Raw genomic sequence first — 14,909 nt, 5'->3', positions numbered from 1 at the left:
TATTTTAATTAAATTAAATTTTTAATAAAAATATTTTTTAATTATATATATAAAAAATATAAATAATATAAATTTTATTATTTTTTAATAAAATTATATATTTACTTTTTTTAATTATAATTTATTATTAATTGTTTATTAATTTTAATTTTATTAATAATTATTAAATTATATAATTAAAAATATTAATTATAATATTTAATATTTTCAATATTTTTTTAAATTAATTAATTTTTTTATTTATATAGTTGTTAAAAATATAAAAATTAAATTAAAAATTATTATTAATTTTAAAATTTCAAATTTTAAATTTCAAATAATAATAATAATTATTATTATTATTATTTAAATTATTTAAAAAATTTTAATTAAAGTTTTAATTTTAAAACTTTATATTTTTATTATTTATCAGTTTTAACTTAATTTTATTAAAAAAGTAACTTAATAATTAAAGTCATTATTATTTATCTTTATTCAGATTGAGATATTAAAAAATAAATACAATTAAGAAAACTAATAATTATTAAAATTATATAAAAATAAAATATATTATTTTAAATAATTAAATTTTTAAACACTTTTAAAAAAAGACTTATAAAAGATAAATAATTGATTTAAGATAATTGATTTAACTAAATTTACTCATATTTAAGATTATGAACATGTAATAAATAATAGTTTTACTGAATCAGTCATTCTTGTTATTAGATTAAATGATCAAAAGATTAAAATATAAATAAAAGTACTTTTAGGAGGACTTCTCTATTCTAGAGGATCTCATCAAAATGTGTATTTTCTCAGAGTGACTTGTAAGCTGGATTATTCTATAAAATTCCATCTTTTTCACGTGTTCGTCAACTGGTTAAGGAACGCGTCAAGGACGCCGCCAAATAGAAAGTATAGATCTTTTATTTCAAATAAGATGATAGAGAGATCAAATGAAGCAAGCAGTCGGTGATTTCGACAAGATAACTCCTGAATTGGCCGCAATTGGACGCATAACAGGTCTCATAACCTGACGGAATGGCAGGCTTGATCAAAATTGCAAATTTGCTAACTTACGAGAACGACTCTATGTGGCGGATAATAAGTCACGTGACAGAAGGTCCGACAAGTCAACGAAGTGGTTGTCCACATGTCTAACCTGTGTATGTCGTGTCTCGCAGCATACCTTGCAATTGATGTTGTAAATCTTCAAAGATTGTTGTTGAATTACTTCTGGAACAACAAGTCAACCGAAATGGGCGGGAAGAAAGGGGAGGGTTTCTCAGGGTGAGATGCCGTCGCGCAACAAGATAATCGCAAGCTCAATACGCCAACTAATATGTTAGTTAATTGACACCTGGGGCCTAACGTGGCCCAATCTCATGGGGCTGTCTTCTTATCTGATGGATTTCATTCTCAGCTGCTCCAAGCCCTATCAAACCTTTTTTTTATGTTGGGGAACAGAAGATGTAATAATGTTCTAGTCTTCTATCCTCTCTCTATATAGTTGTTAAAGCACGGATTGTATTATTACGCTCTTACCGGCGAGGAGATCACGAAGAGTAAGAAATTTCTATCTGCAGAACCCCTTTTATCAAGCATACTTTGCTTGTATTTGCACGAATGTCTCTCTGTTTCTTTCCAAAATTGAAACATCAGAAGAAGGAAAAAAGAAAAAGAAAAAGAAAAAGAAAAGAAAAAAAACAGGGCTGAAAATAACAATCCAGTTGACATGCAGGAACAAATTAAGGAATACGGAACACACGACGCAAGATATGACAAGGAAAACGTCTTTCCTACGTTTGCAGCAAGGACACGGTGTTGCATGAAAACATGCGACTGATTGCGAAGATAATGACCTTGCAGCCCCCCACGAGAATGGAACCCAAAGCTTGAAGACCCAAATATGAGGCCTCAGGCAGTGGACATTTAATCATGATATGATTTCGTTTCCTCATATGTTGTACTCCGTATACCGAGATGAGAGCATGTCGAATGGCTAAACTAAAATTCCAGCGTCATTGCGTCATCCTTCTGATGTAGTTTACCAACTTCCGATTCCTTCCTCGTATGGCCGGTTTTCCCGCGCAACTGGAAAATGTGCGATAGCCGCTCACACTTTTTCCCTTTCTTAAACAGACCAAACATGGGGACCTGCCCGACAGAGGCTTTTTGCCGAAATCGCATGACAATGAGTGCACACGCATGTTTCACAAAAATCTCCTCCCCCCCTCCTAAAATGAGGGGGCTAGATTGTCTCTTTGTGTTCCCCACGCGATACCGCAGGTGATTGGAAACTGATTTCGCAATATTTGCCATAAGGTAGTTAGGTGCTTTTTCTTTTTTGCGCAACTTGACAGCGTTTGCGAGATAAGAAAGGGGTCACAGCAGCATCAGGCATGGACTAGTGCCGTGGCGTGCCGTGGTTTCGGACTGGGTGTTTGTTCTTCTCGTTATTTTTTCGTCTTTGTACGGTACGTTTGTCAATGCCTCAAAAGTGCCTCTGAAGTGTTGTACGTTTCTCTTCGGAGGGGATAAAGATGATTCGATAGAACATCTCTTTTGGCCCCGCTGATATCGAACACCCCCTTCCCATACAGGGAGAGATCATCTCCACCGTTGAACATGTCCGCATTGGCCCACCAAGTGAAGATTGTTGGCCATGGGTGAGAAGATGCAACAGAGATTCAGCTTCTCCTCCAGTTAAGGTCAAACATCCGTTTCGGGAGAGATCTAGAGGAATTCCAGACCGCTTCCATCTCATCTCCCTTTCAACACCCATGTTTTTTACGACGTCATTGATGTGTCGTGTCATTTATTGAGACCTTGCATACAAGTCAAAATCTTCTGCCCGGCAAGCTTCATCTGCAGAAGCAGTCTCAACTTAAAGAATATATATATCAGATGTATCCAAAAATAGCATGAGACACATTAATCCGTAGACTCATTCATTTCTCTCTCTATATTATCCCCTCCTTTCTCACTCAACTCTGGACAAGCATGACAGCATACTCCCCTCAAATACGCGTATCACGCCGTAAATGACAAAACCACGATACAGCTCGGGTCGTATGCGCATGTATAGATTACAAGCGCCACGAAAGAAATGTTAAAAGCCTCCAACCCCTCTTTCTTGAATTCTGCCACAGCCACACAACGGAAGTAAGAAACGATGGCGCAAAATCCATCGCTGCATGTATAAACAGCTAAGGTTTTCAGGCTAAACCAACCAATGCATGTAAGTACGTATGACGCCAGACAATTCCTGAGCAGATCATTTAGTTGTTACCTCCTGAGGAAACCAATTGGACCTATTGGGTTGTCTGTTCATTTTACGTTTATTTGCGCAACAGAAGAGTGCAAAGCATGGCCTGCGTACAAGTTAGTTACCAGCTGCAAACGAGCGGGGAATTCAAACCGGAGCACTGGCAAAGGTAAAGATGAAAGAAAAGCAGCGATCGACAGACAAAGGCAGAACGTGGGTGCTCAATTGATTCGCTACGAGTTTTCCTCCCCCTTATTTCGTTCCTTGTCTTTCCTAAGGACGGTAACTAGCGGAGGTTACATACCATACATTCCAGCCCGGGAACATTTGATCCTCTTCCCCGGGAATTATCTTTAAAAAAAGGATAGAGAGTTGGGAAGAGAAAAAGATTCATCCACTTTTACTTTACACTTTTCGTTCTTTGGCAACCCATTTTATTTTCCCCAAGGTTCCACTTCAAATCCGTTCGAGCGATCTCTGAATGAGCTATTAGAAAATTTGCAATATTTGCACTATACGGCCCGATGCATATGATTCCAACAATAACCAATCTCCTCTGGCAAAACCCGCTTACGACCGGACGGGCCGGAAGTGTTTTTCTCATATATTATTCGGGCTAAATCTATATCGCGCTCATAGCCGAAGGACAAAAAAATAATTCGTGCTGAGACCAGGTTCAACCAATTCTCCCAGTTAACTGTAACTATCTGCGGTATAAGATCCGTGGAGGAAAATCCACGTTGTCATAAACTTGATATATATCCAAAAAAAAAAAAAGTTAACCGAGCTGCTGGACTACTTACCTCTGCTTTCCCCTTTTTTTTTTCCCCCCCCCTTTTGTTCAGTTCATTTGTCTCCCTCCCACCCCTAAGTTTAAGATTTCGATCTTCCACCTAGCATGCACGAAAGGGATGAGGCGCTTAGCCCATGTGTGGCCATATGACGTGGCTGTTGCCGAATCTAATTTTCCAAACATGATTTCATAAATAATTAATTAGGTGCCTTTCATCACTATAGAGTAGTCTGAAACCAGCGGGGATTTTTGCTTTCACTTGTCTATTTTTGGGGAGATGACAACGAACGGAGAATTAAGCTCCTTAATTAAACAAAATAACCTTACACAGTCATGTTGTTAAACATCCACCCCTTAAGACGTTCGAGAATCCAAGGTGTAAAGACAGAGAACTCCTCTCTCACGGCTTTCAGGCCAATTACTAATGTTAAGGAGTGAGGAAGCACTCCGTAGACCCTGATTGAAACAACAGCACTTGAGCAAAAAATATGTATGTACATATATAATTCGATATCTCTCGCCCAACGAAGAAGTCAACTTGAAGTCAACTTGAATTGAATGAGCAGCCGGTGTTGAACGCAAACACCTAACTACCTACCAGCTTTTGGTTTCACTCTTCTTTCGGGGCTTCTTACAGTGTTCCGAGGCTAACCAAGTTACGAACAAACCGCCTTTACATCAGATAATTGATAACCAATCATAAACTGTCAGTGATGCCATCATGCCGGCAGGAGCAAATTTATGGTATGATGGTTGAATAGAGTGTTCATTCGCGAGCAACTTGGGAATGGGAATTCTAATGTTATTATTTTGACACATTTATCATGTTGTGTCTGTTCCAGTTACTCCAAAAACAAAACCTCCTCAGGGTTCCTGGAATCAAGAGCCAGAAGCGAAGCATTTCTTAAAATTGGCGTAGTTATCTGCTGTCGGTTTTACCGATTCAAGTTGACAGAACTCATTTGTAAGGTTCGTTAGTTACCCCATCTATTTTTTTTTAGATGGTTAACGCCAACCTTACTTGAAAATCGCTCATGGGTGCCTGTCGTCTGTCTGCATGAGTGGTTACTATTTGACAATTGATGCGGCGTGAAGAAGAATGTACATCTCCCGCTCACTGTCACATTCTTGGTCGGCCCAGATGAAAGCTTCGTCGATAAAAACGGCCTTGTAAGTATACCTCCGGCATTCTCCACCCTAATGAGAGGGATGATGTTAGAGAGTAGTTTGAATGGCACAGCATGTAGATCCAAGGGACTTTTGTGTGATTTGCCCAATTCGCATGCACTGGGGATTATTCCAAGCCGGCTGTGGTTGTGTCGGAGGACGAACAACCCGCCTCGAAGCTCGCGGTCCAACCCGACACCGATGGTGGGCTTGCAAATCCCCCAGCCAACAATGTTCACCAATGGAAGTATGCACGGCAGATCAGATAGAATGCGTACGATGGGGATTTCGGAGGCCCTGGAAAGAAGGCGAAAGGAACGAAGAGAACTTCAAGCGAAGCAGCAGAGTAATTCGCCAACCCACAAGAGAGATGCTGAATAAATAACCCGCGTTTTGCTCATTTTCCACATCTACAGACTTCTCCTATCCGGGATGGAGATCTCGTAGATACGGATATTTAAGCAGTACAACGCATTGTTCTTCACCACTTTTATCTAATTCCTAGGAGGCTCCTGGGTGCATTCAGCTACGGTTTCGCATGGTCACAATTAGAGTGTGTAAGGTAAACCTGAACAGAAGTATGCTAGAGAGATAAGTAGTTAAGTTAAAAAGTCCTCTATACGAACGGATTCATATGGTATTAAGAAGACGGAGATAAGAGAGCAAGAGAGCTGAAAGGTTAATGAGATCGGCTTGATTCGGGTTGGTTTACAAACACAAAAGTTAAATAACGTTTAATATCAGTCAAATTGGAGAAATCAAATCATCACAAACCAGTAAGTCAGTTAGTCAGGTAGTCAGTCAGCGGATAAAGGCAATAGGTTAAGCTCATTTCGTGTACAAGTTGCTAGTGCTAGTGCTATTTTTCGAGGGGCAAAAATAGACGGGACAGGAGAGGATTCAGTTCTGACTAACTGGTGAATTAAGGGTCTCAAGAAGAAGACAGGGGAAGGGGGAAGTAGCAGGTGGGAGAGGAGGGTGCTAGGGCGTGTGATAGCAAAGTGAGGGGTGAGGAAAAACCCTGAAAAAAGAAACATCAAATTAACTCTCGTCGCCCTCGTCAGGCTGTTCGAATAGGAAATTCGCGGCCAATTCCTCGTTCTTGTCGCAGGCGAAATATGCTTGGATAACCGAATCGCGGGGGAATCCCAGACGGCAGAGCTATTAAAAGAGGATTAATGTTAGCTAAACAGATTCTAGCTAGGGAATGTAATCCTGTAAATGGCAAATAAAAAGATCATACTCTTTCAATCGCATCTCTTTCCTCCTCCGTGACAGTAATCTGATGCGTGCCTGGAGGTAGCTGCGCATCATCCTCGATATCCTCGCTGAGCAGCTGAAGGAACTGGTCCTGGTTCTGTCCAATGAGCTGTGCAAGCTGAGGGTTCCCTGCACCGACCTGTTGCAGGATGGGCTCGAGCATCTGCGGTTGCTGCTGAACGAGTTGTCGCAGCTGCTGGAAATGGGGATTATTCCGCAAAAAGTCCAGATTTCCAAGACTTCCTTGTTGTCCTTCAGCGGCAGCTGCCAATCCCTGTCCTGTGGCACGAGCACCACGACCGGCTCCACCTCCTTGGGGAGCACCGGCTTGCGCAGCAGCCTCAAACAGGTTGACGTGCTCATCCCCTCCAGTTGCTGCTGGAGCTGCGGGACCGCTGGGTGCCGTTGTCGCGGGAGCCGCTTCTCGCTGCTCAGCTTGACTGGTTTCGGGGATACCCTTTTTGTAATTAGCAAATTGATCAGTTGAAAAAGACTCCTCAACAAGTGGTTAACAGACTAAGCATACATTTAGGAGATACTCGATAGCTCGGTCGGGATTAAAAAACGCAGCTCTCATGGCTCGATCTATATCACTTCTCGGAAAACCCATGGACTCCATCTGTGCAATTACTTGTTCGCCCTGAGGGCCCATAAGAAGGGCTGATGGATCGTTAAAAGTTGCACCACCAGCTGCTGCTGGAGCTGGAGCTGGAGCTGCAGGTGTGGTTGTAGCTGGAGCATCTGTGGGTTGAGGATTAGACGCGGGAGCGGGTGCGGCAGGTGTTGAAGCGACAGCAGGAGTGGGAGTCGAAGGAGCTTGGGATGATGTGGCAGCTGGGGTTGTTGTCTTTGGCTGTACATGTTGTTAGAGTCCAGACTAAGGGGCCTTAAGGCGAAATAGCGGGGTATTTAATTGCATGGAAATTACCTTCGTGACCATGCAGACTATGAATCCCTTCTCCTCGATATTGTATGATTCGATGGTATTTTCATCTTGTAGAATTTTTCCTGAAACAACAAATATTATTAGTGCCGTGCCCTCATGCAACAAAGCTAGTTTCAAATTTTCCCCCTTCGCTTCCGCACTAGAGTTATCCATTCTCTGGGGAAAAAAATAATATCGAAGTACCAACCCTCTACCATTCCTTCTCCGGGGATGGATAGAATCGATTACGGAACGAGGGAAATAGAAAAGGGAAATAAGAGGATAAACGACGAACCGGAATAGATGAGTTTCTGCAGAGCGACATCCCAACCCCTTTCCTGGGAAATCCTCTCCTTAAGCTGGCCAATCTATTGGACGATGGGGTGTTAGAAATGCTTCGTGCGTAATGGTAAGGCAGGTAGCCAATGAAAAAAAGATATATGGCATATGGATTTTTGGATACTCCGTAGTTCTTAAGCAGTATATAAATGAAGTGCAGACATACGGTTTCTGAGGGTTCGGCTTCAATCACGAACTTTTGTTGCTTCAAATCCTACAAACAACAGTTTTATCAGCATATCGAAATGTCGAAGATATATATGTTTGCATCATGATCCAGTGTATAGACGTACCCTAAATGTGAGCTTCATTTTGCGGCTGCGGTGGGTCAACTGAGGGGCAGTTGACAGGTGAGGGGGAATACGTCGAGAGGAACTGCCAGGCAGAATCGAATTGACCGAGGGGAAATACTAACGAGCTGTAGAGAGATTTCGACGGTGCAATCTGGAAACTAGGTAGTTGAAGTTAAGAGAATAGGGGAGGTTGACAAGCTAGAAGTGGGAAATGAATGGGGTGGTGAACGGTGGCCGTTGATGTTGGTTGTTTGGTCTCGAGATAGTTGGTGGTTTGACGGAACGCCTGATCAGGGGAAGGCGGCGAGGGGATTCCGTTGATTCTGCCTTCTTGGCATCACCTATTCCGGTTAGCACAGAGAATATCCCACTAGCTTATGTCGGGTTTAGTTTAAACCTTATTTTGGAATAGCTTTACACTAAGATCAAGGTCTTGGCGATCGAAGCCTTTTAAGACGAACCTCAGAAAAGCTGCGAGTTTCCTTTATGGAATCCTTTAGATTATTCCTCTTCACTATTTGGGCTGATTAGCTGTTCAAGAATTTTATCAACTGCGAACCTCATATGCAAGGGTTTATTATAACAAATAGCTTGGTTTCCGGGGGAAGGCCATACCCTGCTAGGAGTTACGGAAAACGGAGTGTTTGGGATAGCTACATTTTGAAGGAATACAGATTCAACTTCAAGATGGAAGTATGTTGTGAAAGACTTTCTAAAGAGAAAAATGTCCAAAGAAAGGGAAAAAAAAGAAAGGAAAAAAAAATAAGTATGACTCCGAAATGGTCGCTCACCCTCGCTATGCATTCATAGAGAAATAAGACATTTTCAATATATATCCCCTTTTTCTATTTTGGCGCCTGTATGCCGTTAATGTCTAATAATCATTAGCTAGCCAAAACGAAAACAATCCAAGGAAAGGGAGAATCAGGAGAATGAAACAGTGAGTAAGATAAGAAATGTAACCAGGAAGGAGATCGATGATATGTGGTCGTATGCGTTAAGGTGCTTTCAGTTCGAAAACGGCAAGATAGTTCAGTTCATATCCCCCAAGAATTGGTTCGAAACGAGGGTGCTCAGCATTTGCCATAGAGGTCGCACAGGCACTGTTTAGGAGGTGGACAGCTGGGTAAGAGTGTCAGTCAACCTCAACGACAACAAATGAGAGCGGGATATTTCAAATAAAACTCACAAAACCTCTTCCTGCCCAAAAATCACATGCCAAATCTTTTCAAACACCCACCCCATTTCAAATTCATTCAGCGACTTCTCCTCCAGAATCCACTGCCGCATCCTCACATAATCCTCCAACGGCCTCTGCAAAATCCTCTCCCGCGTCACCACAAACTGCGCACAGCACACTCCGCCAAGCTCATGCGGTACCTCCGTCGCATTCTCCATCCCAAACAGGTGCATATAAATACCAAGAAACTTGACTCGCACGTCATTATTTAGTATATCGATGTCGGTCGGGTTGTGTGGGTTGATGGCCGTCGGGTTGCAGCCTGGGTCGGTCCTGCAGCGCAGGTTAACGTAGCCCTGTGTCCGGACGGTTTCGAGACGCAGACGCTTGAGGATACGGCTTGTGTAGGGACTTATGTCATCATTGTGCCATTGGCGGTCTGTGCCGTGAACGAAGGCGGTGATTTCGGGCAGTGTGTCATAATGGTCAATTATGAAGGTTAGGTAAGGCATGGCTTCACGGCCGCGGTTGCGGGGGACGTGCAACTTGAAAGCCGGGTCGTTTTCAACCGAGTAGACAAAGGGAACCCACCTGGATATTTTATTTATTATATTTATTTATTTCCTTTTGTTAGCGAGTGATTCTTGGAAAGTTTTGGGTGTAATGTTCCGATGATTTATGGATAGAGGGACATATAGTTTTATCTATATCCATAATATATCTCTCTATTTACTGGGGGTGCATAGAACTGGAAGGACTAACTCCGGTAGCATCTTACATGTCCAATTGACTTTCTCATGTTTCGTCTTGCCCAGTACAATTGCCTGCTTGACTTTGTGGGAATCTGGTGCTGGAAGCTCCAGCGACAGCGGGGAAGACCACCACTCAATCATGTCTGAATATTTAGCACCTATCAAAACTAGAAAGGTGCAGAGCAGCAATGCAATCAATAATAGTAGGCGCACATGATGTCGTCGAGAAAGATACCAGGCCATGGTTTTAGTGTTTATTTTTATTTAAATTTATTTTTTTAAGGGAACCAGGGATGACGTTCCAATGATTGGCTAGAGAGCCTCTTTGTTGGTCTAGAAAAAGGGATCGCGTGTATCTGGCAGCTGTTGGAAAACGGGCCGTTATTCATGGAGCAAGGGAGTGGCACGGTGATGCGCGCATGCAAGAAATAATAGAAGAGAGGTTCTGCCTGTTTTATTTGTAAAGGAAAAGGAAAAGGGGAGTCTGGTTGCGGAATTGCCTGAGCCTCAGGGAAGCTGTTTTTATATGCTCCATATTCTATGTTTCGCTTTATATTATCGGCTTCCAGAATTACTTCGTTGCTTGCTTGTTTCAAGGTTTTATTGCTATTGGTCTGGACTCTCAAGTCAAGTCTGATTGGTAGCTTTGAGCCAAACATTTGACTCTATTACCAACTGGACAATGGGCTGTGGGATAACAGGGACCTTGACCACCAAAAGAGTCAAGATGGTCACAGAGCTCTGAAGATGAAGGTAACGACCTCCCTAGTGTCCAGTATCCGGATGGCGACAGCCATTAGCTGCTGGGATTTGGCACATGGCCTCCCCGCCTTGTCTTAATTTGACCAATAAATAACATTGGAATTCATCCTGTGGTTGGAGCATGGTTCTGTATTCAGGGCCTCAAGGGTCTATTTTAGAAATTCACCGCGGGGGAAAAAGAGATTGAAGTGAAGCTCCTGGACGGAGTGCTTGTCCCAAGGTTGAGTTGGATGTGGAATCAGCCCCCGTCCACATATATCCACTTGGCCCCTTTGACAAAATTGTTGTGGAATCATCTCTGAAGATATGCATGCACTGCGCATGAGCAGAAATGGGATTCTGTAACTTAAAAATGCCATTCCAGCAAATCAGTTTGTTTTCATATGAGGTGATTAGTTATTTGTGAGGTTTTGCAAGCGAAGATATTAACAATTCTCATAAATCATGTTTTCGAGCCGGTTATCATTAACTAAAAGTTATATTTTGCAACGTTAAATATTTATGCGTACCGCAAGGAAAGCTCTACACAAAATTGTATTTTTTAATCAACACGAACATAGCCATAGCCATAGCCATTGTCATATCATTATTCTTCGCTACCAAGAGACAAAAATGTATCCACAATGGGTACACCTGTCATGATTCGTCTTCTTTCAAGGTTATTGAAGCTAATAATTACGTCCGGGTGTTAGCGTCCGCTCAGTTTTCTTTCCTGAGATGCAGCGGGGAAACTGGATTTGGGAATGATTCTGATGAATGGGGTTAGATGAAGAGCAAAGGATGTGAGAGGATGAGAGGAGTTGAATTGAGCAATAGAATATATTTCATTGCGTTTGTGAGTTAGAACTACTTCTATTATACATTTGGGCTCATCAACATCAGTTGGAGGGAGCAGATAGTTCTATTATTGTGGGAAGCCAACTAGGTAATAATCTTGAGCTCTCCTCGGGCCTCTAACTGCTGAGGTTAGATGGCAATACACCGTGGATGGCTAATAAATAGCCATCTCATGATTTCACTTAGATATCTACATCCTCTGACGGCTCCCCCCCCCGATCCACGCACCCTGTACCGCCTCGTAACACTATATCACTTCAGATACCAACCGCAACTTTCAAGTTCCCATCCAATCTCCACCAATTGTTCTCCCCCAATAAATGGCATCATTCGCCAGCACTGTCATCACCAGCAGCAACCCCCTCCTCCTCATCTTCATCCTCACTAACCTCCTCCCCCTCCTCTCTAGCCTTCTCCCTCCTCTTCTTGATCCTCTCCCTCTTCCTCTCAAGCAACCTACTCAGCTTCTTCGCCGTATTAAACACACCACCAGTCCCAGACCCACACGCCGCACACGATGGATTCTTCCTATAGCGCTGCAACGCACACCCTTCGCAGAAATAATGTCCACACCGAGTAACAATCGGACTCTTATACGGTTGTTTACAGATCACGCATGCGAAGGGGATATTCTCCAGTAGCTCATCATCCTCGTCCTCGCCTTCACCTTGATCCCCACCACCTCCAGCCTTTGCATCCCGGCTCGCAACCGTCCTGCCAACAACCTTCTTCCCCCTTGTCCCGATTTCCCAATCCCGATCCAATTCCCAGCCCGCCTTGTAATCCTCCCGCGCATGCAGGAACTTACATCCGTCCCCAAACCCGCAGAAGCCCGTCTGTTTGTAATCCTTGCAGACATCCGGAGAGTAATCAGTGATAGTGATTGTTCTGATGTTTGTCGGGGCCTTGATGGGGCCGAACTGTTTGTGGGTCACGTTGGGGTTCTTTTGGAGGAAGGATTGGTAGTTTGCGGAACCGCGGTAAGTGCCGTCTGGGGGGTTGGAGGGTGTAGACGTGGATGTAGCGACATGGGCAGCACCAACAACGGAAGTAGATGTGGCAGGTGTGCTATTGCCCTGGTTCTTCCTAGTATTCCCTAGTAGATTCCTCGCGCTCAGCTCACCATCTTTGCCTCCAGCATCGTCATCGAACCAGTTTGAATGCTTCGTTGCATCGTTTGTCTGGGATATTGGAAGCGGAGCGGCACTCGTTGAAGTTGAGCTATCATCTATGACGGCTCTCTGTCGTTGCGCAGTTGTGCTATTTGCGGAGGATGCGGTGACGGTGGCATTCTTGCGCCTGCGCTTGATGGTGCGGCCGCCCTCTTCGTCGGAGGTGGAGTAGTCGGAGGCGGAATCTGAGGCGGGAGCAGGTGGCGAGGGAGCTCTCTTGCGGAAGCTGGATGATTTTGCTTTGGCAGAACGCTTCTTGAATGAGATTTGAGGGGTAGCTTCTGCTGTCTGTGCCTCACCCATGGTGATTTTTTAATGATGATATCGACGAGTATTGTCGAGCATGTTTCGCTGTTCGATTAAATCACCGGCGATCCAGCTCAAAATATATAGTTATGTTCATCCAAGCTCTATCTTGGCTGACAAATGCCAATCCACGTGATGTAATTCTTGGCGTAAACATTCTGTCCAACCCGAGCTGAGGGATATTGTTGATCCGAAACGCGCCGCGTTTGCAGTTCAGCCAGTACGTATCGAGTGGTATTGATGCAGCATTCGATCTTGGAGAGCGAAAAATGGCTGAGGAGATAGAGTCAATATAAATAACAATAGCGAGAATGATTACTCCATAGAGGAGAGGAGAGAGAAGTCAGAGACATCCCTTTGAACTGGGCAATCTGGGGTACATAATCGACCTCTAGTTCGGGGATATCGCTGTTGGATCGAAAGGCGTTGTCAAATGCTAAGCTGGCTTAAGTTGACTCTCGATACAGCGTTTTCTCAGCACGCACCGTGGAAACAAGAATCACTGCAACTTTCAGACCTGTATATTATTACATGCTGAATCACATTCAAATCACACTGCTGAATGATGCTACCTGCTCCATATTGTTAACTTTTTTTCCCTTTTTCTCCCTCCCCAGCTCACTCTAGACAATCATCAGCTTGTATTGTTTCATCAGGGTAACAACAGATTTCTCTGTAAGGAAGTAAGATGCGGGTCGGCTTAATTTCTTACACCCTGAAAAATAATCGAACAACTATCATCTCTTTTGTTCTTTGGCTTTCTTCTCCCACTCTTCTCTTCCTTTCCCTTTCTTCCCCATCCCCGCCCAATGAACACAGCCAACAGGTCGTGGACAAATTAATAGCATATCCCCAACAGCTTTCTTTTTTTCTTGCTTTAATGAAGTAGGAGAACGCTGTATGCGCGGGTGATCAGTCCTTCTTTTATATATAACAATATATATTTCCCTCATTTCGTTTCTATGATCTATTGATTGATTTGTTTACTTTTATTTTTTATATTTTCACTCCGTAATAATACCCCGTACACCCGCTGTAATACACTGCTCCCTTCATTTTTTGTAATATGTGTCATTTATTTTGAGAATCCTCCTTCTTTCGTTGTTTATCTTCATTTTATTTATTTATTTTTACTCGGTACATTTTCTATTCTCTTCTACTCATTACTTGGGGAGCTGTTAGTTGGTTCGTTTGTGGTTGTGGGTGGTTGAAATCCTGCTTTGACAACAATGGTGTCAGTTATTTACCACAACTAGTTACCCTTACTCCCATCCCAGTCCGTCAACAAATCAACAACGCCGGGCCAACAACCCAACAACGCACGTCGAAAACGCCACCATCTGTCTGTTTCGTCTCCCGCCCTCTTCACAATCTGCCATCCCTGTTCTCCGCATTCCCCTCCACCGTCGTCAAATTTCGCAGTACCATCCTCAAGAATAACGCCCAACTGTACCCTAGGCGCCCGAGTTCAGAAGAGGTCGGGGACAACCACCAACCCTTCTTCTTCCGCCCCCTCCCAATTGTGGAGCTCTGTTTGCTGCGGAAGAAAGAGGTCGTATCTGGTCTCTCCCCCATCAGCCAGCGGTGACTAGCAAGATGCGGTTGCATGGTTAAAGGGGGAAAGAAATCGAAACGAAACGAGAAACTTACCTTGGCCACGGAGCGCACTCCTTGAATAACACCGGACATATTTGGTTACTTTTCATAAGCTCAATCGATCACCTTACTTCTTCAAGTCATTCGTGTTACAACTGTTATTGGTGTCAGTCCAATTGGCCAGCTTCTCCAACGAGGACAGCATTGACACCAGCAACAACAACAACAACAACAGTAAACCCATCGACTCCCGTCCAGGTGAATCATATCCCTCTCC

At 43.2% G+C, this 14,909-nt stretch overlaps 6 protein-coding genes across 6 annotated transcripts; 1 reads left to right on the top strand and 5 right to left on the bottom strand.

Moving 5' to 3' along the window:
- Positions 1-1,989: 1,989 nt before the first annotated feature.
- On the bottom strand, positions 1,990-2,304 carry PADG_02684 (uncharacterized protein; the record flags this gene model as incomplete). Its single annotated transcript, XM_010760264.1, has 1 exon — positions 1,990-2,304. The coding sequence occupies one exon, from the start codon at positions 2,302-2,304 to the stop codon at positions 1,990-1,992; it is 315 nt and encodes a 104-aa protein (XP_010758566.1).
- A 3,107-nt stretch (positions 2,305-5,411) lies between these two features.
- PADG_11473 (uncharacterized protein) lies at positions 5,412-5,591 on the top strand (the record flags this gene model as incomplete). The annotated part of the gene is made up of 1 exon (XM_010760639.1): positions 5,412-5,591. One exon carries the CDS (start codon positions 5,412-5,414, stop codon positions 5,589-5,591), a length of 180 nt encoding a protein of 59 aa, XP_010758941.1.
- A 660-nt stretch (positions 5,592-6,251) lies between these two features.
- PADG_02683 (UV excision repair protein Rad23) lies at positions 6,252-8,045 on the bottom strand (the record flags this gene model as incomplete). The annotated part of the gene is made up of 7 exons (XM_010760263.1): positions 6,252-6,371; positions 6,454-6,927; positions 6,997-7,323; positions 7,399-7,478; positions 7,691-7,763; positions 7,901-7,948; positions 8,028-8,045. The coding sequence occupies 7 exons, from the start codon at positions 8,043-8,045 to the stop codon at positions 6,252-6,254; spliced, it is 1,140 nt and encodes a 379-aa protein (XP_010758565.1).
- Positions 8,046-9,024: 979 nt separating this feature from the next.
- On the bottom strand, positions 9,025-10,202 carry PADG_02682 (uncharacterized protein; the record flags this gene model as incomplete). Its single annotated transcript, XM_010759781.1, has 3 exons — positions 9,025-9,130; positions 9,217-9,798; positions 9,970-10,202. 3 exons carry the CDS (start codon positions 10,200-10,202, stop codon positions 9,025-9,027), a joined length of 921 nt encoding a protein of 306 aa, XP_010758083.1.
- Positions 10,203-11,884: 1,682 nt separating this feature from the next.
- On the bottom strand, positions 11,885-13,033 carry PADG_02681 (U2-type spliceosomal complex subunit CWC24; the record flags this gene model as incomplete). The annotated part of the gene is made up of 1 exon (XM_010760262.1): positions 11,885-13,033. One exon carries the CDS (start codon positions 13,031-13,033, stop codon positions 11,885-11,887), a length of 1,149 nt encoding a protein of 382 aa, XP_010758564.1.
- Positions 13,034-14,504: 1,471 nt separating this feature from the next.
- On the bottom strand, positions 14,505-14,725 carry PADG_11472 (uncharacterized protein; the record flags this gene model as incomplete). Its single annotated transcript, XM_010760638.1, has 2 exons — positions 14,505-14,624; positions 14,687-14,725. The coding sequence occupies 2 exons, from the start codon at positions 14,723-14,725 to the stop codon at positions 14,505-14,507; spliced, it is 159 nt and encodes a 52-aa protein (XP_010758940.1).
- Positions 14,726-14,909: the final 184 nt, after the last annotated feature.

This window comes from Paracoccidioides brasiliensis, assembly GCF_000150735.1.
Source record: "Paracoccidioides brasiliensis Pb18 unplaced genomic scaffold supercont2.3, whole genome shotgun sequence".
Taxonomy (NCBI): domain Eukaryota; kingdom Fungi; phylum Ascomycota; class Eurotiomycetes; order Onygenales; family Ajellomycetaceae; genus Paracoccidioides; species Paracoccidioides brasiliensis.
This window is presented reverse-complemented; position numbering and strand designations above follow the sequence as displayed.